The following is a 24608-nucleotide window of genomic DNA, read 5'->3' as shown; positions in this document are numbered from 1 at the left end:
AGCCCAGCGTTTCTCATGATGTACTCTGCATATAAGTTAAATAAGCAGGGTGACAATATACAGCCTTGACGTACTCCTTTTCCTATTTGGAACCAGTCTGTTGTTCCATGTCCAGTTCTAACTGTTGCTTCCTGACCTGCATACAGGTTTCTCAAGAGACAGGTCAGATGGTCTGGTATTCCCATCTCTTTCAGAATTTTCCACAGTTTATTGTGATCCACACAGTCAAAGGCTTTGGCATAGTCAAACTTTTATGTAGAAGTCTCTAATTCAAGTCTGCAATGTGCTTGGACCTCACTCAGGAACCCAACAGATAAAAACGCTGATTGTGGAGGATAAAAAAATAGAATATCTTTCTTTGATCCTTGTATTTTCTACCATTATATCTATATTAACTTACAAAATTATAATTTCTGACCTGGAGTTCCTTTGGTTCATATTTTCTAGGTGTGTTTTCATCTTTTTAATTTAGATTTTTCTGTATTCATGTGTATTTTACAGATAGCTTACTGTTGGCACTTACTTGCGTTAATCGAACCAGAACATCTGACTTGGCTGTTGAGTTTAACCTATTTAAGATTTTTGTAATTTCTTTTATATTAGTGCTTATTCTGCCATCTTATTTTTTGTTTTAAAATTACTGTATTTTCTTATTTTGTTCCTCTGTTTGATATATTAGAATTTTTTTGTATACCTTGAGGGTTATAGAGACTATTTTTATGCTGTTTCTTAAATGTTAATATCATTGCTTGTATTTTAAATTTTATTTTCCCTGTTCCTTTTAAAGTGTATTTTTCTTCCTTTTTTTTATTTGTATTTTTCTTCTAAACTAGACAATCATCTTAGCACACCTTTCTATCCATTATTTAGCTTCTCTCCTACTTTTTCCCCACCTTGTTCTGTGTTTTCTACCATACTGATGTCATAAGGAATTTTACATATGGATTGCAATGGATTTTTTTCTCTGCTTCACCTGTGTCTCTCCTTCTTCCCCCCAGTAGAAAGTGTTTAGGTATAACTGGTTTTCTGACCCTCTTGTTTTCTTGTCTCAGTCAAAGCTGAGCTGAGCTTGAGCACTGTGCTGGCATTATACCCCCACTGGCAGCACACTGGTGACGGGCTGTCTGCCTTACAATGGAGATTGAACAGGCAGTGAAAACAGCCCAGCTAGAAAACTCTTCTCAGCACATGTGGAGTTTCTGGCTCTCTTCTTTGGAAGTTATTTCCTCTCTCTTCGGGACATTCTCATAGTTTTTCTGTGTTAATATTCAACCTCACTTGAACTCTGTAGCATCTGTAGGCCTGATGATAATATCATCATTATTGTATAGTTAGTGCTGAATATTTTGGAGGTTACTTACCAGAAACTTGCAAATGCTGAAGTGTTTCTAAAAAACCAAAGTGGAACATACTGTGAGCTTTATTTCTTTAAAAACTGTTAATCTTCTCAGTTCTGATAGTATCAGCAGTGATGAGGAAGAGCTGAGGACCCTGGGAAGCAGTGACAGTGAAAGCAGCACTCCAGAGAAGGTCGGGCCTCCAGTCATCATGGATGAGAATAGTTGGTTCAACAAGTGTAAGAGAGTCAAACAAAAGTATCAGCTCACCCTGGAACAGAAGGTATGTATCAGTCATCAGAAATCATTTCACTTCGACTCTAGTTACTGCCTTTAGACTGTCACTACCAAAAGATCTTTTAGCTAAACAGAAGTATTTACCTACTGCTACTTCCTTTCTGTTCTCGGATTGCCCTCCTCTTAATTAAAAATCAGGCCCAATTTTAGGAGAGGCTTTTGTTTGCTAAACTTTTTCTAATTTTATATTTTAATATAACACTGACCCATTTATTTTCCTGTATGCAGTTTCATTTATATGTTTGAGGTATTAATTTCTAGGATTGATTTTATAAAAGATTATTTGGTTTATGAAAATGTAGTAATAGTGATTGCTTAAGAAATTCCATATATGTGTCTCTCTCTTCTTTTTGTTAAATCAGGTATTTTAGCAGCTATTATGTGTTAAGCACTATAGTAGGCAAAGGGGAGTACATAGCAGACTGGGATACAAAGTAGCATCTTGAGTTATCACATACTCTTACTTTTCATGTATTGTTTATTTTCCTTTCTTCCCTTCCTTTCAAATTACTGTTATTCATAGATGAGCTACTTAGGAAAAGCCTAGTGGAATTATCAATAGCAATATTAGAACAATAAAACATACACTGAGGAAAATGGTTACAAAGGAAATTTACAAATGTGAAGAGATTTCCTCTAGACAAACAACTGCTAGTTAAGATATACAGAGAAAGCTTTAATACGTTGTGAAAGAAGAATTCCGGTACCAGGTACAGCAAGAAGTCAGACTAAGATAACTGAAAGCATTTTTTTTACACTGTAAAAATCTGAAAATGCCAAGTAGAATAAAATTTTGAAACAGTTTCATACAGAACTTCTCTCTCAGAGAATAAGAGCTCACTAAGGACATTGTACAGGAAGCAGTGATCAGGACCGTCCCCCCAAAAAAAGAAATGCAAAAAAGCAAAATGGTTGTTTGAGGAGGCCTTACAAATAGCTGAGAAAAGAAAAGATGTGAAAGGCAAAGGAGAAACGGAAAGATATACCCATTTGAATGCAGAGTTCCAAAGAATAGCAAGGAGAGATAAGAAAGCCTTCCTCAGTTATCAGTGCAAAGAAATAGAGGAAAACAATAGAATGAGAAAGACTAGAGATCTCTTCAAGAAAATCAGAGATACCATGGGAATATTTCATGCAAAGATAGGCTCAATAAAGGACAGAAATGGTATAGACCTAACAGAAGCAGAAGATATTAAGAAGAGGTGGCAAGAATATACAGAAGAACAATACAAAAAAGGTCTTCATGACCCAGATAACCACGATGGTGTGATCACTCACTTAGAGCCAGACATCCTGGAATGTGAAGTCAAGTGGGCCTTAGGAAGCATCACTACAAACAAAGCTAGTGGATGTGATGGAATTCCAGTTGAGCTATTTCAAAACCTAAAAGATGATGTTGTGAAAGTGCTGCACTCAATATGCCAGCAAATTTGCAAAACTCAGCAGTAGCCACAGGACTAGAAAACGTCAGTTTTCATTCCAATCCCCAAGAAGGGCAATGCCAGAGAATGCTCAAACTACTGCACAATTGTACTCATCTCATACACTAGCAAAGTAATGCTCAAAATTCTCCAAGCCAGGCTTCAACAGTATGTGAACCATGAACTTCCAGATGTTCAAGCTGGATTTAGAAAAGGCAGAGGAACCAGAGATCAAATTGCCAACATCGGTTGGACCATCAGAAAAGCAAGAGAATTCCAGAAAAACATCCACTTCTGCTTTATTGACTACACCAAAGCATTTGACTGTGTGGATCACAACAAACTGTGGAAAATTCTGAAAGAGATGGGAATACCAGACCACCTGACCTGCCTCCTGAGAAATCTGCATGCAGGTCAAGAAGCAACGGTTAGAACTGGACATGGAACAAGAGACTGATTCCAAATCAGGAAAGGAGCACGTCAAGGCTGTATATTGTCACCGTGCTTATTTAACTTATATGCAGAGTACATCATGAGAAACGCTGGGCTGGATGAAGCACAAGCTGGAATCAAGGTTGCCGGGAGAAATATCAATAACCTCAGATATGCAGATGACACCACCCTTATGGCAGAAAGTGAAGAACAACTAAAGAGCCTCTTAATGAAAGTGAAAGAGGAGAGTGAAAAAGTTGACTTAAAACTCAACATTCAGAAAACTAAGATTATGGCATCCGGTTCCATCACTTCATGGCAAATAGATGGGGAAACAATGCAGACAGTGACAGACTTTATTTTTCTGGGCTCCAAAATCACTGCAGATGGTGACTGCAGCCATGAAATTAAAAGATGCTTGCTCCTTGGAAGAAAAGTTGTGACCAACCTAGACAGCATATAAAAAGCAGAGACATTACTTTGCCAACAAAGGTCTGACTAGCAAAGCTATGCTTTTTCCAATAGTTATGTATGGATGCGAGAGTTGGACTGTAAAGAAAGCTGAGTGCCAAAGAATGATGCTTTTGAACTGTAGTGTGGGAGAAGACTCTTGAGAGTCCCTTGGACAGCAGGGAGATCCAACCAGTCCATCCTAAAGGAAATCAGTCCTGAATATTCATTGGAAGGACTGATGCTGAAGCTGAAATTCCAATACTTTGGCCACCTGATGGGAAGAACTGACTCCTTGGAAAAGACCCTGATGCTGGGAAAGATTGAAGGCAGGAGGAGAAGGGGACGACAGAGGACAAGATGGTTGGATGGCATCATCGACTCAATGGACATGAGTTTGAATAAGCTCCAGGAATTGGTGGTGCTGGACAGGGAAGCCTGATGTGCTGCAGTCCATGGGGTCACAAAGACTTGGACATGACTGAGCGACTGAATTCAACTGAAGGACTGTATAAACAAGGAAGGGCATAAAAACAAGTGGGGTGAAATGAGTTAAAGCCGTTGCAGACTCCTGGGGTGGGGGTGAGGGGCCATTCCCTTAACCTAGGTACCTGTGTTTTAATACCAACAGGGCACAGCAAATCTAGGCCCACTATCATTCAAGTTGGAAACTGAACCTCGAAGACAGGAATGAGATGCACAGTGGCAGAGTAAGCACAGAAATTGGTAAACCTTGACTACATGAGATAGCAGCAGCAGTGTTAATGCCAGTATGGGGTGGCAGTGGTGTTTTGGAATATGCTTACTAACTGGTTTTGCAGAGGAAGTAGATGAGCTCTGATTTGCTTTCATTTGCTGATTTCTCTGGGATAAATACTCCCGTCATGGCCAACTTAAAACTACCTGTTTGATGTTACTGAATGCAAGATAAGGGAGAGATGCACAGTAGCACACAATTATATAGTTTTTCTCCCGGAGAAATACAGTGACTGTGACTTGAAGAGCACAGACAGCAATAGTATACTATTGTAAAATACTTGGAAAGTGATGGATTTTGAGTAGCTATTTCTACTCAACTACTACTATTTGAGTAGTAGTTACTTTAAGTAGTAGTTGTTTTGAGTAGTTGTTTTTAAATACAGTTTACTTAATCCTTGTTTTTTAACACAATTTACTTAGCTAAGTGTATATAACTTAATTGTTAATAATAGCAGTGTTTTAACAACTGAATTACAAAATATCGGAAGCTCAGCAATTAGGTCTGGCCTCAGCCCTCCCTGGGAAGTGAAATGGAACTAAACACTATCTAATAGTATCAGAAAGGGTGAGAGAGAGTGATTGAAGTTAAAGCCTCTTAGGATCTATGTATTATAAGTAGTGTAGTGTAAAAGGAGTATAGACACTCTTTTTAAGGTAAATGCCTATTTCCAAAATTTCAGTTAAAGAAATAGAATATTTAGCTTTTAAACTGATAATAAGAAAGAGAAGAAATAAAGCAAATGTGATTATTACAATAGAAAAGAGCAAATGAGAAAAAATGAAGATAGTATTTTAAAAAGCACAGAATAACAGAAATCTCAATACAACCAAGAGTCAGCATCGCCATAAAAGTAAAAGGTATAAGCTTGCCAGTTAAGACAAACTCTTGAGAATGCCTGGTGGTCCAGTGGTTAAGACTCTGTGCTCTCACTGCCCAAGGCCCTGGTTCAGCCACTGGTCAGGCAACTAAGATCCCACAAGCTAAAATGGAGAAGCCAAAAAATAATAATAATTTAGAAAGGAAAGGAAAAAAGACACAGTCTTTAATTTATTTTTTTGTTTTTATTTATTTTATTAAATTTATGTATTTTAATTAGAGGCTAATTACAATATTGTAGTGGGTTTTGCCTTAAATTTATTTTTTTAATCATAAGTTTTAGTGACATGCTGTCTGTCTGTAAAAGGCATGCATAAAATAGTGACTCAAAAAACGTTGAAACTAGGAGGATAAAATAGAGCAGGCAGATAGTAACCAAAATAATTCTATATCAGTATAATTCACACTAGACATCAAGACAAAAAGTATTATTAAGACTAAAGAAAGATACTGCCTTTTTAAAAGAGAAGAAGTCACCAGCAATCTATAACAGTACTGAACTTACATGCATTTAAAAATTCAGCCATGAAAAATATTAAATAGAAATTAATAGAATATCTAGGAGAAGTGAATAAATCCATAGTCATAGTAGGAAATTTTAACATGCCAATAATTACAGATTAAACAGACAAAAAATTGGTAAGGATGTAATGAACTTGAGCAACGCAACTAGTAAGCTTGATGTAAATTATGGTAGGGACTTCTCGGGTGGCTCAGTGGTAAAGAATCCACCTGCTGGTCAATGAATGCATTATTTACCATTTTTATTAGTGGACTGCCAGTGCAGAAGACCTGGATTCAATCCCTGATCTGGGAAGATCCCACATGCCTCAGAGCAACTGAGTCTGTGTACCTCAACTATTAAGTCTGTGCTCTAGAGCCTGGGTGGTAACTACTGAAACCCGCGCACCCTAGAGACCGTGCTCCTCAACAAGAGAAGCCATTACACCTTCTGGTGAGAAGCCCATGCACCACAGCTGGAGAGTAGCCCCACATTCTGCACCTAGAGAACAGCCCACGCAGCAGTGTAGACTCAGCCCAGCCAAAAATAAATAAAATTATTTTTTAAAAATACGGTAAATGCTAACAATTAGAATACACATTCTTTTAAAGCATACATGGGACAACTATTCCATTTTTTATGGGCTATACTAGGTCACAAAGCAAATACAAAAAATGATACGATAGTGACCACAATACAATAAAATTAGATTCAATAGGAAAATGTTACCACCACCTGAAGTACACTTAATGGGGATTTAAAAAAAAAAAGTCTTCTAAATTATAGGTCAAAAAGAAATGAGAAAATACTTAGAAAGGAACAGGAATGAAAACAGTGCACACTGATAGTACTAAGTTGCAACTTGTGCAGTACTTGGAGAATTACTTATCCTGGAAAAGAATGAAAATTTAAGAGCTAAGCATCCAAGAAGTAAATAAAAACAACAAACCAGTTCAAAATAATAAAAATAAGAGCAGGTATTAATGAAATAAACAGAGATACGTAAGCAGTAAAACCAAAAGCTGATTATCTGTACAAGCCAATTAAATAGTCAAAATCAACCATAACTAAATTTAAGAGAATTGAGGCACAGATAGACGATTTTAAGAATTAAAAGAGAATAGACAGTATAACTATAAATGCTGGGGAGACCCCTCCCGTAATTATTAATATTTTATCAATTTTATGTCAGTACCTTAGAAAACTTAGATGATGAGTTTTTATAAATACTGCTTCTCAAAACTTACAGACCTATAATCACTGAAGAAATTAAACAAGTAGTTTAAAATCTGTTCCTTCCCCTCAAATCACCAGACCTGTTTGGTTTTTGAGGTAGATGGTACCAAATGTTCAAGAGGCATTTGAATTCCTATTTTCTACTGGCTGTTCTTGAGAATAGGAAAAGAAGGAATATTTTCCAATTAATTTTATGAATTCAGTATAACTTTGCTACTAATATACAGCCACATGAATTAAAATGGGATATGATTAGTGTTAAAACCTGTGGTATAAACAGTTCAGCATTATCTAGTAAGTGCGCAGATATCTATGGCCTATGACCCAGCAGCTCTCCTCCTACTCATGTCTCCTAGAAACCCTCAGATGTCTGTACCAGGTATCATGTAACTGACTGTTCACAGTGATATTGTTTATATTAAGAAATATGTAAAATAATCTAAATGGCCATTGATAGAGTGAGTAAATAAGCTGCAGTATTCATACAACAGAATACTATGCGCTGTTGAGAGTCAATGCACCAACTGTAGTGAGACTCATCACTAAATGAAAAAGCAAGTTGCAAAAGAATATGGATAAAACTCAGCCAAACTAAACAGTATATTGTCTAAGAAGACACACATTTGTGGTGATGCTGGAAGGAAAAGCAAGTAATAAACACAAATCTCAGGATGTTGTCGTCTCTGCAGAGAACAGGGGATGTGATCAGAAAGATATCATGTGACTCTGAAAGTACTGGCAGTGAATCCATGTGCTGGGAATTTGTGTTTAATTAATGTTAATGGGATAATTAATGTTAGTTAATGTTAATTTGTGTTTAATTACTGATGTTTACAAATAATCATGCATAGCTTAAACTAAGCTGTGTACACATAACAGTTTCATTTGTAAAAATTAAATTTATTTTTAATTTTTGAGATTTTATTATGGAGAAAACCAAATATTTGAGAATTGGCAGGAAAAACATCTGAAAAAGAAGCTCAGTGACAGGAACAGTACTAGTTGCTATTAATACATACTGTGAAGCCAGAATAGCTAAAGTAGTTTTCTAATGTTAAGCACATGAAAAGGATAAGAAATGGAATAGAAGAATACTCTAAGAAAAAAAAAGAGTCTAATGAATATCCTAAGAAGAAAGCACACTGTATCTAAAAGTTATAGAATGCCTTGAGAAGGGAACAGCAGAAAACATGAAAAAAAAATTGGAAATTAAAAATAAGATTTCCTGAGTTCAGAAATTTAGTATAAGGATTTGGAGAATAAATTAAACGAACACTACTAGAAAGCAGAGCAAAGGAACAAAGAAACAATAAATGAGTTAAAAGATAAGAGAAGATCTGTCTTTAGGTGTCTGTTAATAATTATAGCCATGAATTATACATTGCATACAGGGTACCAGATATTAATAGTATTCTAAACACTTTACCTTTCATGTAATCTTCCCAGCTAGATACCCTTTTTATTCCCATATTTTTAGATGATGAAAAAAAGATCCAGAGAGATTAAATAATTTACCCAAGGACACTTAGTTTATAAGTAGTAGAACTGGAATATGACATGAGAAAGTCCCTTACCCTGTAGGCCTAACCTAGACATTATATTGCTTTCCTGTAATATGCTAACGCTAAAATATTAATAACCATTTTTGAAAAATAATCACGGAGAGGCAGATTTTTAATTACTCATTCTATAATTAGGTCTGTTTTGAAGCCTGAAGGCATTTAGAATGTTTATCACTGTTGCAGAGCTTAGAAATTATAATATTTTAACTCAGTTTTATGTTAAATTATAAACATACTTTATTGAACTTTAGAGAACTGTAAATAATGGAGAACATATGTTAAATTTTTAATTCAGTTAAAACAGTTTTATTTACCATTTCTTCAGTGATACTTTGAAATTATTTCATTACAACATAGCTAAGAATAACATTTAATCTACTCAGCATTTATCTTCAAGATACATATTAGAATTTTGCCCTTGTTATTTCCAGGGTTATCTTGAAGAACTCTTACAACTTCGAGAGAACCAGCTGTCTGAATCTGTTGCTCAGAATAAAATACTACTACAGAGGATTGAAGATTCTGACCTGGCTCATAAACTGGAGAAGGAACAATTAGAATATATAATTGTGGAGCTTCAAGATCAGCTGTAAGTGAGTCCTTTTGGAGAAATTTCGGCAGTATGTAAAGTTAAGAAAAATGTCATGTTTGGCATAGGATTCAAGCTCCAAGAAATCTGATTGCCTGCTATTTAGTTCTTGTTCACTTAGTCTTTTTAAAAAGTTTCCTTTTTTCTTGTAAAACTAATCCATGTTCACTGTAGAAACATTCCAAAATATGGGAAGAAGATAAAAGCACCTTCGGTTGTGTTACCCAGAGTTAACTGCGATAATGTGGTGTGTGTTATTCCAAATGCATATGCATAATTTTAAGGTTTTAGTGATTGCAAAAAGATGGCATATAAGATCATCCATTCAAAGTACACTGTACTATTGAACGTACAGTGCCACTAGATAAACTTTTTGTTAACAGGTTGTGCCAGAATGTCACTGAGTGCAGTTTAGTAGAGCTGACATTTTTTTTTTCATAGCAAGAGTTTTTTGTTGTTGAAGAAAACTGTGTATTGATCTACAATCTGGCACAGCTCCTTATCACTGTTTAAAGCACTTGTACTAGCCATACCATTTTGTCAAACAATTTTATCAATTAGTTGTTTATAGTGAAACCTTCTCATGTTAATATTTACTTAATGTTAAGGCTGGTTTTAAATTTATTTTCTTTTTTTTTTAAATTAATTTATTTTAATTGGAGACGAATTACTTCACAATATTGTGGTGCTTTTTGTCATGCATTGACATGAATCAACCCCGGGTGTACGTGTGTCCCCCGTCCTGATCCCCCCTCCCACCTCTCTCCCCATCCCATCCCTCTGGGTTGTCCCAGTGCACTGGCTTTGAGGGCCCTGTTTCATGCATCGAACTCGGACTGGTCATCTGTTTCACATATGGTAATATGCATGTTTCAATGCTATTCTTTCAAGTCATCCCACACTCCCCTTCTCCCACAGAGTCCAAAAGTCTGTTCTTTATACCTGTGTCTCTTTTGCTGTCTCATATATAGGGTCGTCATTACCATCTTTCTAAAGTTCATATATCTACTTTAATGTACGGTATTGGTATTTTTCTTTCTGACTTACTTCACTCTGTATAATAGGCTCCAGTTTCATCCACCTCATTAGAACTGATTCAAATGCATTCTTTTTAATGGCTGAGTAATATTCCATTCTGTATATGTACCACAACTTTCTTATCCATTCGTCTGCTGATGGACATCTAAGTTGCTTCCATGTCCTGGCTATTGTAAACAGTGCTGTGATGAACATTGGGGTACATGTGTCTCTTTCAATTCTGGTTTCCTCAGTGTGTATGCATAGCAGTGGAAATAATTTCAAACTTTCAGAAAGGTTACAAAGATAGTACAAAATAATTTCTATATGCTCTTTCCTAGATTCATCAATTTTCAGCGTTTTCCACATGTCATAATTCTCTCCTCCTTGTATATATAGACATGTTATTTTTTGAACTACCTGAAAGGTTGCATACCCCATAGTACTTCAGTGTGTTTTTCCTAAGAACAATAACATTATCCTAAACACTCACAGTTCAGCTCTCATTTTAAGCAATTTAAATCAATAAAATACTTCCATTTTACCCATATCTCATATTTCAGTTCATCAGTTTTCCAAGCAATGTTTCATATTGCTTTTATTTTTTTTGGTACAGAATCTAATCCAGAATCACATTTTGCATTGACGCTCAGTATCTTCAGTTACTTTTAACGTTAGCATTTGAGTGGTTATCTCAATTGAGGTTGGTATTTCTGAGAACACAAGCTAGAAATTCTATCGACTGTCCCTCAGTTTGAGTTTGTTTGCTTTTCCTTGTAATTACAATGAGCTCATCCACTTGGGGCTGGAATAGTGAGCAAGCAATGTGTTCTCGGGGTGTCACTCCAGAGGTCCATGAAGTCTGTGGCCTTTTATTAGTGATGTTAATTTTAATCATTTGGTTAAGATGTTTTTCTCTTCTGTATAGTTAGTGCTGTTCCTTCTGTAATTAACACAATTTGCATGGAGATACTTTGCAACTAAGAAAATTAAATGATTTTTATAAGTAAAATAGTTTAATTAAGGAACATAAAAATTTAGTGTTTTCTAGGAATTTGTATCTTGATAAGAAGAATTACGTTCACTTATTGTCTCTTAAGATTTTTAAAAATATTTTAAAGAAAGTGTGTCCTATGGGGTCTCTCTTACTGAGGAGCACATTAGTACTACTAATCCTGTAGTGTCCCTCACTACTATAAGCAGGGAGAAAAATATTATGAAGTAAACAATAGAGATTTCTGGTTATTTCTTTACAATTAAAAGATTAAGAAAGTAATTTTTCTTTTGCAAATAATACTGGTAGTTTGTCTAAATGCTTTTAACTTAAAAGTAATTATGTAATCAGTTTTTATTTCATCACACAGATATTTCCATTTGAAGAATTACATTTGAATGCATCATGTTTATTTTACTTCTGATAATTTAAAGGAAGTCTCAAACTTTTTAGTTTAAAAAAGAATTTGTGAGTTAGATTTTATCTTATTACTATGATAGAAGTATCCTTGATCTTTCTCATTTTGCAAAGAAACCTTACAATTGTTTTTAATCTCTTTAAGTTACTAATCTCAATACTAATCAATTACTAATCAATTTAAGTTTTAATCTCTTTAAGTTACTAGATTAATCTAGTTAATCTCTTTAAGTTACTAGAGCAAAAAAAAAAGTAAAGTCATTGATGAGAGTTAGATGATTGAATTTAGAGATTAAAGATTTATTTTCACATAACATGGTTGTAGTCTCTGGATGGGTTGTAAATGGGTGCCTTACAAGATCCTTTTATACAGAAAGCATTACAGGGACACTTAATAGAAGAGTAAGGTGTCTTCTAGAATGTTTACAATTTGCTGTGTTATCAGAATCACATTTAAGGTACAGATAATCTCTGGGCATTTTTGAAGCTGTAGGGAGAGAGTGGACATTTTTTCCTCCCTATGTCATTGAGATTTTTTTCAACAGGAAGGTCTGCAGCCGAAGTTTTACATATAAAGGAAAAGGTTAGAAGAGGAGCATTAAATGGAATATGAAGTATGAAATATTTGCTTCTGCATTATGTTGATTATCTTTTCCTGGGTGATTAAGATAATTTGCCACTTGACTTTTTATATATTTCTCAAAGGTTAGATGTGTTTTTTAATTACTGTTAAAATATGCTTTAATGATGTCTTTAAATACTCGTGAAATCTGAACATTGTGTAGTTTGGGCGGTAGATGATATGATAGAGGAGCATTCCACAGCTTCATCGCCGATCAGGACTGTGCTCAGATACTGGCTCTGTTCTTGCCTATTATGAGCTCAATCTCAGTTGAATTATTTTCTTGGAGCCTCTGTTGCCTTATTTGTAACATGGAGATAATATTTGTGTTGTGGGTTATTATAAGTATTAAGTCATAACATGTTTAACACTGTTAGGACAAAGAAGGTAATCAAGATTATTAGTCTGTTTTGACTTGTAGAAACCTTAAGATCTCCTTAATATATTCACTCAGATGAATATTGAGTTTAAAATGTTTTACCTTAATATGCCTAAATGGTACAGGTCAGACAGTGAGTTTGGGCTTGATTGTATTATCCCTGAGTATCAAGGAATTCACTTTTGAGATTGAGTTTCTAAATGGTGTGCTATGCTATGCTAAGTCACTTCAGTCTTGTCTGACTCTTTGCGACCCTGTGGGCTGTAGCCTATTCGACTCCTCTGTCCAAGGGGATTCTCCAGGCAGAAATACTGGATGGGTTGCCGTGCCCTCCTCCAGGGGATCTTCCCGGCCCAGGGATTGAACCTGCATCTCTAAAGTCTCCTGCGTTGGCAGGCAGGCTCAGTGGTAGTTGGATGAATATTTATGATAATATTATAGATCTGTGATAGGCATTCAGAGAGATGTTCTGCTGTACAAGTGGTTCTTTGTGAAACACTCATTGTAGACTTTGAGAACAGACAGTCTCAGAACAGGATACAAGAGCTAAACACCTCATCTTGATTATTATCGATAAAATGTATAATGATTTTTTTCTAGTTGATGAAATTTTTCTATTCGTGATTTGAAAAATAGGAATAGTAAAATGTTTTAGAGGGCTCCCTAGAGAAGGGAGTGAAGAGTCTTGACTAGCAGAGTGAAGAATCATGCATTGCTAAAACTAGGCCACTGTTACAGTTCAACAGCCAGTTTGGTGTAGTACATGGTGAGTAGTGATGGTGTGATCTGTTGGCCTGAAAACCAGAAGTTATTGATGCTGTGGCACCCTGGCTCACAACTTTTAGGATGACTGGTGTGGATTCTAACAGAGTGCAATGATGTCATCATAGCCCAGTTAAAAATGGGAAAATCATGGCAGTTCCTGGTCATATGTATTTTTGGCAGGTAACAGCTATTAAAATATCAAATTACAATTAGGCTGACATATATTACATACTCTATTATCCATATAAGAATAGAAAAGTCAAGAAAATGCATCCAGAAGAGAAAAAGGCCAGGTACCAGATTGTTAGATAAAACCATTTCTGTGGGACTTTCTTCATAGAACCATTCAACTTTAGCTTCTTCAGCGTTACTGGTCGGGGCATAGACTTGGATTACTGTGATATTGAATGGTTTGCCTTGGAAACGAACAGAGATCATTCTGTCGTTTTTGATATCGCATCCAAGTACTGCATTTCAGACTCTCTTGTTGACTAAGAGGGCTACTCTCTCTCTTCTAAGGGATTCCTGCCCATGGTAGTAGATACAATGGTCATCTGAGTTAAATTTACCCATTCCAGTCCATTTTAGTTCATTGATTCCTAAAATGTTGACGTTCACTCTTGCCATCTCTTGTTTGATCACTTCCAATTTGCCTTGATTCATGGACCTAACATTCCAGATTCCTATGCAGTATTACTCTTTACAGCATTGGACTTTACTTCCATCACCAGTCACATCCACAACTGGATGTTTTTGCTTTGGCTCCATCCCTTCATTCTTTCTGGAGTTATTTCTTCTCTGATCTCCAGTAGCATATTGGGTACCTACCGACCTTGGGAGTTCATCTTTCAGTGTCCTATCTTTTTGCCTTTTCATACTGTTCATGGGGTTCTCAAGGCAAGAATACTGAAGTGGTTTGCTATTGCCTTCTCCAGTGGACCACTTTTTGTCAAAACTCTCCACCATGACCCATCCGTCTTGGGTGGCCCTACACGGCATGGCTCATAGTTTCATTGAGTTAGACAAGGCTGTGGTCCATGTGATCAGATTGGTTAGTTTTCTGTGATTGTGGTTTTCAGTCTGTCTGCCCTCTGATGGAGAAGGATAAGAGGCTTTATGGAAGCTTCCTGATGGGAGAGACTGAGGGGGAAACTGGGTCTTGTTCTGATAGGTGGGGCCATGCTCCGTAAATCTTTAATCCAATTTTCTGTTGATGGGTGGAGCTGTGTTCCCTCCCTGCTATTTACCTGAGGCCAAACTATGGTGGAAGTAATGAAGATAATGGTGACCTCCTTCAAGAGATCCCATGCATGTACTGCTACACCCAGTGCCCCCAACCCTGCAGCAGGCCACCACCGACTCACACCTCTGCTGGAGACCCCTGGACACTCCTGGGAAAGTCTGGGTCAGTCTCTTGTGGGGTCACTGGTCCTTTCTCCTGGGTCCTGGTACAGACAGGGTTCTGTTGTGCCCTCCAAGAATCTATTTCCCAGTGCTGTGTAAGTTCTGGCAGCTCTATGGTAGGGTTAATGTCAACCTCCTCTAAGAGGGCTTATGCCATACCCAAGTCTGCTGCACCCAGAGCCCCTGTCCCTGTGGCAGTCCACTGCTGACTACCTCCACAGGAAATGCTCAAACACAGTTCTGTCTCAGTTTCTGTGGAGTCCCTGGGTCCTGGTGTGCACAAGGTTTGTTTGAGCCCTCTGAGCATCTCTGGCCAGTATGGGGTTTGATTTTAAATGCAGATTTGCCCCGTCTTACTGGGGCTCCTCCTTTGCCCTTGGACATGGGGTATCTCCTCACAGCAGCTCTAGCACCTACTATCTTGCTGGGGTTTCTCTGACCTTGGACATGGGGTATCTACTCACGGATGCTCCAGAAAAGTGCAGCCGCTGCTCCTGACATAACACCCCAAAAAGATGTCCTTTTCATTGTAGGGGACTGGAATGCAAAAGTAGGAAGTCAAGAAACACCTGGAGTAACAGCAAAATTTGGCCTTGGAGTACAGAATGAAGCAGGGCAAAGAGTTTTGCCAAGAGAATGCACTGGTCATAGCAAACACCCTCTTCCAACAACACAAGAGAAGATTCTACACATGGACATCACCAAATGGTCAATACCAAAATCAGATTGATTATATTCTTTGCAGCCAAAAATGGAGAAGCTCTATACAGTCAGCAAAAACAAGACTGGGAGCAGACTGTGGCTCAGATCATGAGCTCCTTATTGCCAAATTCAGACTTAAATTGAAGAAAGTAGGGCAAACCACTAGACCATTCAGATATGACCTAAATCAGATCCCTTATGATTATACAGTGGAAGTGAGAAATAGATTCAAGAGATTAGATCTGGTGGAGTTCCTGATGAACTATGGACGGAGGTTTGTGACATTATACAGGAGACAGGGATCAAGACCATCTCCAAGAAAAAGAAATGCAAAAAACCAAAATGGCTGTCTGAGGAGGCCTTACAAATAGCTGTGAAAAGAAGAGAAGTGAAAAGCAAAGGAGAAAAGGAAAGATAAATCTATCTGAATGCAGAGTTCCAAAGAATAGCAAGAAGAGATAAGAAAGCCTTCCTCAGCGATCAATGCAAAGAAATAGAGGAAAACAACAGATTGGGAAAGACTAGAGATCTCAAGAAAATCAGAGATACCAAGGGAACATTTCATGCAAAGATGGGCTCGATAACAGACAGAAATGGTATGGACCTAACAGAAGCAGAAGATATTAAGAAGAGGTGGCAAGAATATACAGAAGAACTATACAAAAAAGATCTTCATGACCAAGATAATCACGATGGTATGATCACTCACCTAGAGCCAGACATCCTGGAATGTGAAGTCAAGTGGGCCTTAGGAAGCATCACTACGAACAAAGCTAGTGGAGGTGATGGAATTCCAGTTGAGCTAGTTCAAATCATGAAAAATGATACTGTGAAAGTGCTGAACTCAGTATGCCAGCAAATTTGGAAAACTCAGCAGTGGCCACAGGACTGGAAAAGGTCAGTTTTCATTCCAATCCCAAAGAAAGGCAATGCCAAAGAATGCTCAAACTACCACACAATTGTACTCATCTCACACGCTAGTAAAGTAATGCTCAAAATTCTCCAAGCTTCAACAGTATGTGAACAGTGAACTTCAGATATCAAGCTGGTTTTAGAAAAGGCAGAGGAACCGGGGATCAAGTTGCCCACAACTGTTGGATTATTGAAAAAGCAAGAGAGTTCCAGAAAAACATCTATTTCTGCTTTATTGTCTATGCCAAAGCTTTTGACTGTCTGGATCACCACAAACTGTGGAAAATTCTGAAAGAGATGGGACTACCAGACCACCTGACCTGCCTCTTGAAAAACCTATATGCAGGTATGAAGCAACGGTTAGAAGTAGACATGGCACAACAGACTTGTTCCAAATTGGGAAAGGCGTATGTCAAGGCTGTATATTGTCACTGTGCTTATTTAATGTATTTGCAGAGTACATCAAGAGAAATGCTGGGCTGGATGAAGCACAAGCTGGAATCAAGATTGCTGGGAGAAATATCAATAACATCAGATATGCAGATGACACCACCCTTATGTCAGAAAGCGAAGAACTAAAAGAGCCTCTTTGATGAAAGTGAAAGAAGAGAGTGAAAAAATTGGCCTAAAGCTCAACGTTCAGAAAACTAAGATCATGGCATCTGGTCCCATCACTTCTTGGCAAATAGATGGGGAAACAATGGAAAAAGTGACAGACTTTATTTGGAGGGGCTCCAAAATCACTGCAGATGGTGACTGCAGCCATGAAATTAAAAGACGCTTGCTCCTTGGAAGAAAAGTTATGACCAACCTAGACAGCATATTAAAAAGCAGAGACATCACTTTGCCAACAAAGGTCCGTCTAGTCAAAGCTATGGTTTTTTACAGTAGTCATGTATGGATGTGAGAGTTGGACTATAAAGAAAACTGAGCGCCATAGAATTGATGCCTTTGAACTGTGGTGTTGGAGAAGACTCTTGAGAGCCCCTTGGACTGCAAGGAGGTCCAACCAGTCCATCCTAAAGGAAATCAGTGCTGAATATTCATTGGAAGTACTGATGCTGAAGCTGAAATTCCAATACTTTGGCCACCTGATAGGAAGAACTGACTGATTGGAAAAGACCCCGTTGCTGGCAAAGACTGAAGGCAGGAGGAGAAGGGGATGACAGAGGACGAGATGGATGGATGGCATCACCGACTCAATGGACATGAGTTTAAGTAAACTCTGGGAGTTGATGATGGACAGGGAAGCCTGGCGTGCTACAGTCCATGAGGTCCCAAAGAGTCCGACATGACTGGGTGACTGAACTGAACTGATTACAGGCAAATGCTTCAGGCCACCAATAGATGGTGCTCTCTCCCTGTACATAAGACATTCTCACCCTGCTTTCCTCTAGCTCAGTTGAGCTAGGACTTGGAGATGATTGTCCTGTAGTAACGCAGCTTTGTGCGGAATTTTCCTTGCCTTCATGGCAAACCTCAACCTCAGGAACCTCGACCATCTTCCATCAAGTAGCTCTTACTTGTTTGTCGTTGTTAAAGCTGTTGTCATTGTAAAGTTATTGTAATATTTCTTTAATTAATAGGAATTTAACAAATATTTTACACTAAATTTGAAGTTAGTTAGGATTGTCACAGTCTTTCTTAGTGGTCTAGTTAGAAGGTTGAATAGGCTTTGAGTTGTCATCCCATAACCCTGTTCTCCCCATAAGTGAGTGAAAGTTGCTCAGTCATACCCGACTCTTTGTGACCCCCTGGACTGTAGCCCTCCTGGCTCCTCTGTCCATGGAGATTCTCCAGGCAAGAATACTGGAGTGGGTAGCCATTCCCTTCTCCAGGGGACCTTCCTGACCCAGGGATTGAACACAAGTCTCCTGCATTGCATGCGGATTCTTTACCATTTGAGCCACCAGTGAAGCCCTTTCCCCATCAAGCTAGTTATTTTCATTGTGTGATTGGAAGACACTGTTTTGTTTTGTTTTGTTTCTGGCTTACAGCAGAAATGCATATATTCAGTGTCCTTCTATTACTTAAATTTATTTTTCTTTTTGATGCTCATATTGTCCAATCTTTACTAATGGAAATGCCTTTATGTTAATTCCTGTGTACTTCTGACAAGATATATTTGTCATTGCTAGCTTTCTTGCTTTCTGGTACAGGATACCACAGGCTGATCTTGGATAGTTCTGATCCTGGAATCAGCCATTCCTCTAAGGATCCAGAGTTTATCTTATATTTTACAATGAAAGGGAAAAGGAGGCATTTGAGGGAATTCCCTGGCGGTTCCAGTAGTTAGGACGGCAAAGAACAACAAGGAAATAATTGCTATAAAGAAGGAGGTCAGGGGCTTTGCTGGTGTTCCAGTGGTTAAGACGCCATGTTTCCAGTGCAGGGGGCCTGGTTTTGAACCTAACACAACCAGAAAAATAAATAAGGAGGCATTTGAGGGTTTTTTGAGGTTCTAAATTACTCATTAATGTTTCTTTTCAAAGGATACTCTCAAGTAATGGTCTAAAGTTCAACTAGGATAAATAAGATACAAGGATGTAATGTACAGCACAGGGAATATAGCCAATACTTTATAATGATTATAGATGGAATATAATTCAAAAAATAATGAATAACTATGCTGTATACCTGAAACTAATAGAGTATTGTAAATCAATTGTACTTCAGTTTCTTTTAAAAATGTAAACATTGAAAAGCATTTAAGAGACCTTGTTAGATTTGGGATTAACTTTTGGGGCAAGGATACTTCATAGATAGATAATAATTTTTGAATACCTGGCTCCTTACTAGGCTTCTTCGTTCAAAGTGTTTTATTCGAGGGGAAATAACTGTAAAGTGATACAAAGAATCACTTTACAAAAAATTTACAAAAATAGGTAGATAATTTATAATTTTTGAGTAACTGTAAAGTGATCTTTATCCCATGTCTGTGTCTAAATTTAACAAAAAACAAAACACATAACTAAAGAAAATTTTATATTGAAATTATGAAGAAGTTAGGGTTTTCAAAATGCTATGTAAGCATTTTCCAATTCTGGTAAACTTTAATGAATAAAAAGTAAATTCTTATTACTTATTTTGGTACTAAATTGCTTTTGTAACTTCTCTGGCATTTATATTCATTCATTTGACAAATACTGAGAATGCCATGAAGATCCAGGCTCTGTTCTAGGTGCTAGTGACTCTGGAGTGAATAAAACAGGGTCCCTGCCCTCATAGAGTTTGCTTTAGGCAGTCGGCAGTCACCGACACCAACAGTAACAAATAGTGCCTGAGTGATGGTCCTGTTCCTCTTCCAAAGTAGCTAAGCGAGGCTGTGAAACTGTTCAATTTGGGACTCTAACCCATGTGGCCAGGACTGAAACCTGGCCAAAACCCACTGTCTTCCAACTGAGATCACACACCTGTTTTCAGGACCTAATGAAGCTCTCGTTCTTGATGTTTTGTTGCAGAAGGAATTCAGTGAAAGACAGAGTGATAGGTAAGAAGTGGATTTATTTAGAGACACACTCCACAGAGTGTGGGCCATCTCAGAAGGTAAGAGCAGCCTCGTAATACTGCTGTGGTCAGATTTTATGCGCTGGGTAATTTCATAGGCTAAGTGGGAGGATTACTTCCAACTATTTAGGGGAAGGGCAGAGATTTCCAGGAACTGGGCCACCACTCACTTTTTGGTCTTTGATGATTGGCCTTGGAACTGTCATGGTGTCTGAAGGTGAGTCATTTAGCTTGATATATGTGTTACAGTGAACGTATATTGAGGCTTACGGTCTCGTGGAAGTTAACCCATCTGCCATCTTGGACCTGTTTGGTTCTGATCAGTTTATGTCGTGTCGTCAGGCTGTGTCATTATTTTAAAGGTTATACCCTACCCACTTCCTTCCTGTTTCAGCTGTAAAGAGGTAGCTCTTATCCTATGTTCCTAGGAGTGGAAAAGAGGAGAAGTGTATCCACACCTCCTGTTTGGTGGCTTTCCCTGTCTGGAACTTCAGTCTCTCTACCCTAGTCATTCGCTCATTTGAGTAAAATTCTGAATTACGGTACTTGTGCTGCACACGTGTGTGTGTTCAGTCACTTCAGTCAGTCCAATACTGGAGTGGGTTGCCATGTCCTCTTCCAGGAGATCTTCCTGACCCAAGAATCGAACCTGCTTCTCTTGCATTGCAGGCGGGTTCTTTACCAGTGAGCCACCAGGGAAGCCCCTTACTCATGATAGGTTAGATCCTTTATCTTCATGAAGATTATAGCCTAAGATTTTCTCAGTGTGCCCTGTCACAAATAGCACTGGGCTATATCCTGAGAATTATAGTACATCAGGAAAGAAATAATACATAGAAAATAGCAAAGGTGTGCAGCAGGGGTTTTGGGCATTTGCTGGACTTGCCATCAGAACTTGCCTTGTAGACATCGGCTTCAAATATGTTAGCTTATCAACATTAAAAATTTCCTCATATCATGGACCTCTGGGGTTACTTAGGAATACTTGGAGTCACAGATATTAAATAGTAAGTTCCAAGTGTTACATGCCTTATGTATAACTAGAGGAGGAAAGTAAAACTTCATCGTGAACATCAGCACAGCATCTGAGGTGAGTGGGGAAAGGAGTAAAATGAGGGAGAAAGGATAACCCTGAAGTATGGAGTCACAGGATAAGGAATCAAATAAATGAACAGAATAATAGCTTTGAATTGACTGAGCACTGCTATCAAAATATAGAGTATGGGATTCTACATCTTGTAAAAGAGCTTATAAGTAACAGTAGACTAGAGCCTAATCTCTGAAAGGAAGGAAAGAGACCAAACTGTAAATTTTCTTTTTGTCTCTCATTTAGAATAATGAGTGTAATATTGAGGGTGCAAAAAAAAGTGTGTGATTTCATTTTTGACACCAGGGTACTCTGGCTGAAACCCTTGCTTTAAATGCCATTTGCAGCTAAAGACAAAAGAAGGTGATTTGTTGTGAGTAGTGGTTTGGAAATGCTAAGAGGAGCGATGAAATTTATATTCAGATAAGAAGGAAAACGTTTGGTAAACAATGTTTGCTTGACCATGCAGAGATAGTGGGACATGGTCAACCCTGATCTCCCCCTCACACACCTGGCCCATGTTCTTTTTAGGTATCTTCAGTGATAGCTCTCTTCCTGGTTGTTTTTGTTCAGTCGCTAAGTTGTGTCCGACTCTTTGCAGCCCCCTGAAGTATATAGCACACTAGTCTCCAGTGTCCTCAAATATCTCCCAGAGTTCGCTCAAATTCACGTCCATTGAGTCAGTGATGACATCCAACCATCTCATCCTCTGTTGCCCCCTTCTCCTCCTGCCCTCAATCTTTCCCAGCATCAGGGTCTTTTCCAATGAATTGTCTCTTTGCATCAGGTGGTCAGAGTATTGGAGGTTCAGCATTAGTCCTTCCATTGAATTGTCACGGTTGATTTCCTTTAGGATGGACTGATCTTACTGTCCAAGGGACTCTCGAAGAGTCTTCTCCAGAACCACAGTTCACAAGCATCAGTGCTTCGGCTCTCAGTCTTTATGGTCCGAATCTCACATGACTACTGGAAAAACCATACCCTTGACACTGTCAGCAAAGTGATGTCTTTGCCTAGCTTTCCTTCCAAGGAGCAAGTGTCTTTTAATTTCATAGCTGCAGTCACCATCTGCAGTGATTTTGGAGTCCAAGAAAATAAAACCTGCCACTGTTTCCATTTTTTACCCTCCTATTTGCTATGAAGTGATGAGACTGGATGCCATGATCTTAGTTTTTTTAATGTTGAGTTTCAAGCCAGTTTTTTCATTCTTCTCTTTCACCCTCATAGAGTGGCTCTTTAGTTTCTCTTCTCTTCATACCATTAGAGTGGTGGTATCTGCATACCTGAGGTTGTGAAAATTTCTTCTGGCAATCTTTTTTTTTTTTAATTGTTGAGATGTATTTAAAATTTTTTTATTTATAATTGAAGGATAATTGCTTTACAATATTGTGTTGGCTTCTGCCATGTATCAACATGAATCAACTATAGGTTGATTCCGTCTTGAACCTCCCTCCCACTTCCAACCCCATCCCACTGCCAGCAATCTTGATTCCAGTGTGTGATTCATCCAGCCCAGCATTTCTCATGATATACTCTGCACAGAAGTTAAATAAACAGGGTGACAGTATACACACTTATCTTACCGCTTTCCCAATTTTGAACCAGTCCATTGTTTCATGTCTAACTTTTGCTTCTTGACCTGCATACAGGTTTCTCGAGAGACAGGTAAGGTGGTCTGGTACTCCCATCTCTTTCAGAATTTTCCACAGTTTGTTGTGATCCACACAGTCAAAGGCTTTTGTGTAGTCAATGAAGCAGAAGTAGATGTTTTTCTGGAATTCCCTTGATTTCTCTATGATTCAGTGAATGCTGGCAATTTGATCTCTTGTTCTTCTACCTTTTCTAAACCCAGCTTGTACATCTGGAAGTTCTTGGTTCACGTGCTGCTAAAGCCCAGCTTGAAGGATTTTGAGTATAACCTGAATAGCATGTGAAATGAGTGTAGTTATATGGTAGTTTGAACAATCTTTGGTATTGCCCTTCTTTGGGATTGGAATGATGAATGACACTTTCCAGTCCTGTGGCTACTGAGTTTTCCAAATTTGATGCCATACTGCGTGCAGCACTTTAACACTTAATCTCTTCTGCTTCTATTAGGTCCTTACAATTTCTGTCGTTTAACAAGCCTATCCATGCATGAAATGTTCCCTTGGTATCTCTAATTTCCTTGAAGAGATCTCTAGTCTTTCCCATTCTATTATTTTCCTCTGTTTCTTTGCATTGTTCATTTAAGAAGGCCTTCTTATCTCGCCTTGCTATTCTCTGGTACTCTGCATCTTTCCCTTTCTCCTTTGCCTTATGCTTCTCTTCTTTCCTCAGCTATTTGTAAAGCCTCCTCAGAGAACTACTTTTCCTTCTAGCATTTCTTTTTATTTGGGATGGTTTTAGTCACTGCCTCCTGTACAGTGTTATGAACCTCTGTCCATAATTCATCCAGCACTCTGTCTACCAGATCTAATCCCTTGAATGTATTCATCACCTCCACTGTATAATCATAAAGGATTCGATTTAGGTCATACCTGAATGGCCAAGAGATTTTTCCCCACTTTGTTCGATTTAAGCCTGAATTTTGCTATAAAGAGCTGATGATATGAGCCACAGTCAGCTCCAGGTCTTTTTTTTTTTTTTGCTGACTGTATAGAGCTTCTCCATCTTTGGCTGCAAAGAACATAATTAATCTGATTTCTGTATTGACCACCTGGTGATGTCATGTGATGGTAATGGTCATAGTGGAGAGTTCTGACAAAACATGGTCCACTGGAGGAGGGAATGGCAAACCACTCCAGTATTCTTGCCGGTAGAACCCCATGAACTATATAAATAGGCAAAAAAATACGACACAGAAAGAAGAGACTGCCCCAAGTTGAAAGGTGTCCAATATGCTACTGAGGAAGAAAGGAGAAGTAGCTCCAAAAAGAATGAAGAGGCTGAGCCAAAGCAGAAACAACACCCAGTTCTAGATGTGTCTGGTGGTGAGGGTAAAATCCAATGCTGTCAAGAACAATACGGCATAGGAACCTGAAATGTTAGGTCCATGGATCAAGGTAAATTGGATGTGGTCAAGGAGGAGATGGCAAGAGTATAAACATCAACTTCTGAGGAATCAGTGAACTAAAATGGATGGGAATGGGCAAATTTAATTCAGATGACCATTATATCTACTATAACCTTCCGTGGTAAAGAATCTGCCTGCAATGCAGGAGGTGCAGGAGACACAGGTTTGACCCCTGGGTCAGGGAGATCCCCTGGAGAAGAAAATGGCAACCCATTCCAGCATTCTTGCCTGAAAAATCCCATGGACAGAGGAACCTGGTGGGCTACAGTCTATGGGGTCACAAAG

General features: G+C 38.2%; 1 protein-coding gene across 15 annotated transcripts in view; it reads left to right on the top strand.

The window, feature by feature from the left end:
* The window catches only part of RUNDC3B (RUN domain containing 3B), a 156376-nt gene that overhangs the window by 98948 nt on the left and 32820 nt on the right, over nucleotides 1–24608 (top strand). For 13 of the 15 annotated variants that reach the window (XR_014067453.1, XR_014067451.1, XR_014067450.1 and 10 more), the window contains 2 exons: nucleotides 1452–1620; nucleotides 9305–9462. Coding sequence is in view for 12 of the 15 variants with exons in the window: in XM_081536490.1 (XP_081392616.1) it covers nucleotides 1452–1620; nucleotides 9305–9462 (327 nt within the window). In the remaining 3 variants the exon portion in view is untranslated. The remainder of the gene's footprint in view (nucleotides 1–1451; nucleotides 1621–9304; nucleotides 9463–24608) is intronic. The other 2 variants (XM_081536489.1, XM_081536484.1) reach the window with 1 other exon arrangement.

This window comes from Giraffa tippelskirchi, chromosome 10, assembly GCF_054371585.1.
Source record: "Giraffa tippelskirchi isolate mGirTip1 chromosome 10, T2T-mGirTip1v1.2.pri, whole genome shotgun sequence".
In the NCBI taxonomy this organism is placed as follows: domain Eukaryota; kingdom Metazoa; phylum Chordata; class Mammalia; order Artiodactyla; family Giraffidae; genus Giraffa; species Giraffa tippelskirchi.
The sequence above is the reverse complement of the archived record's forward strand: the minus strand, read 5'-3'. Positions and strand labels throughout refer to the sequence as shown.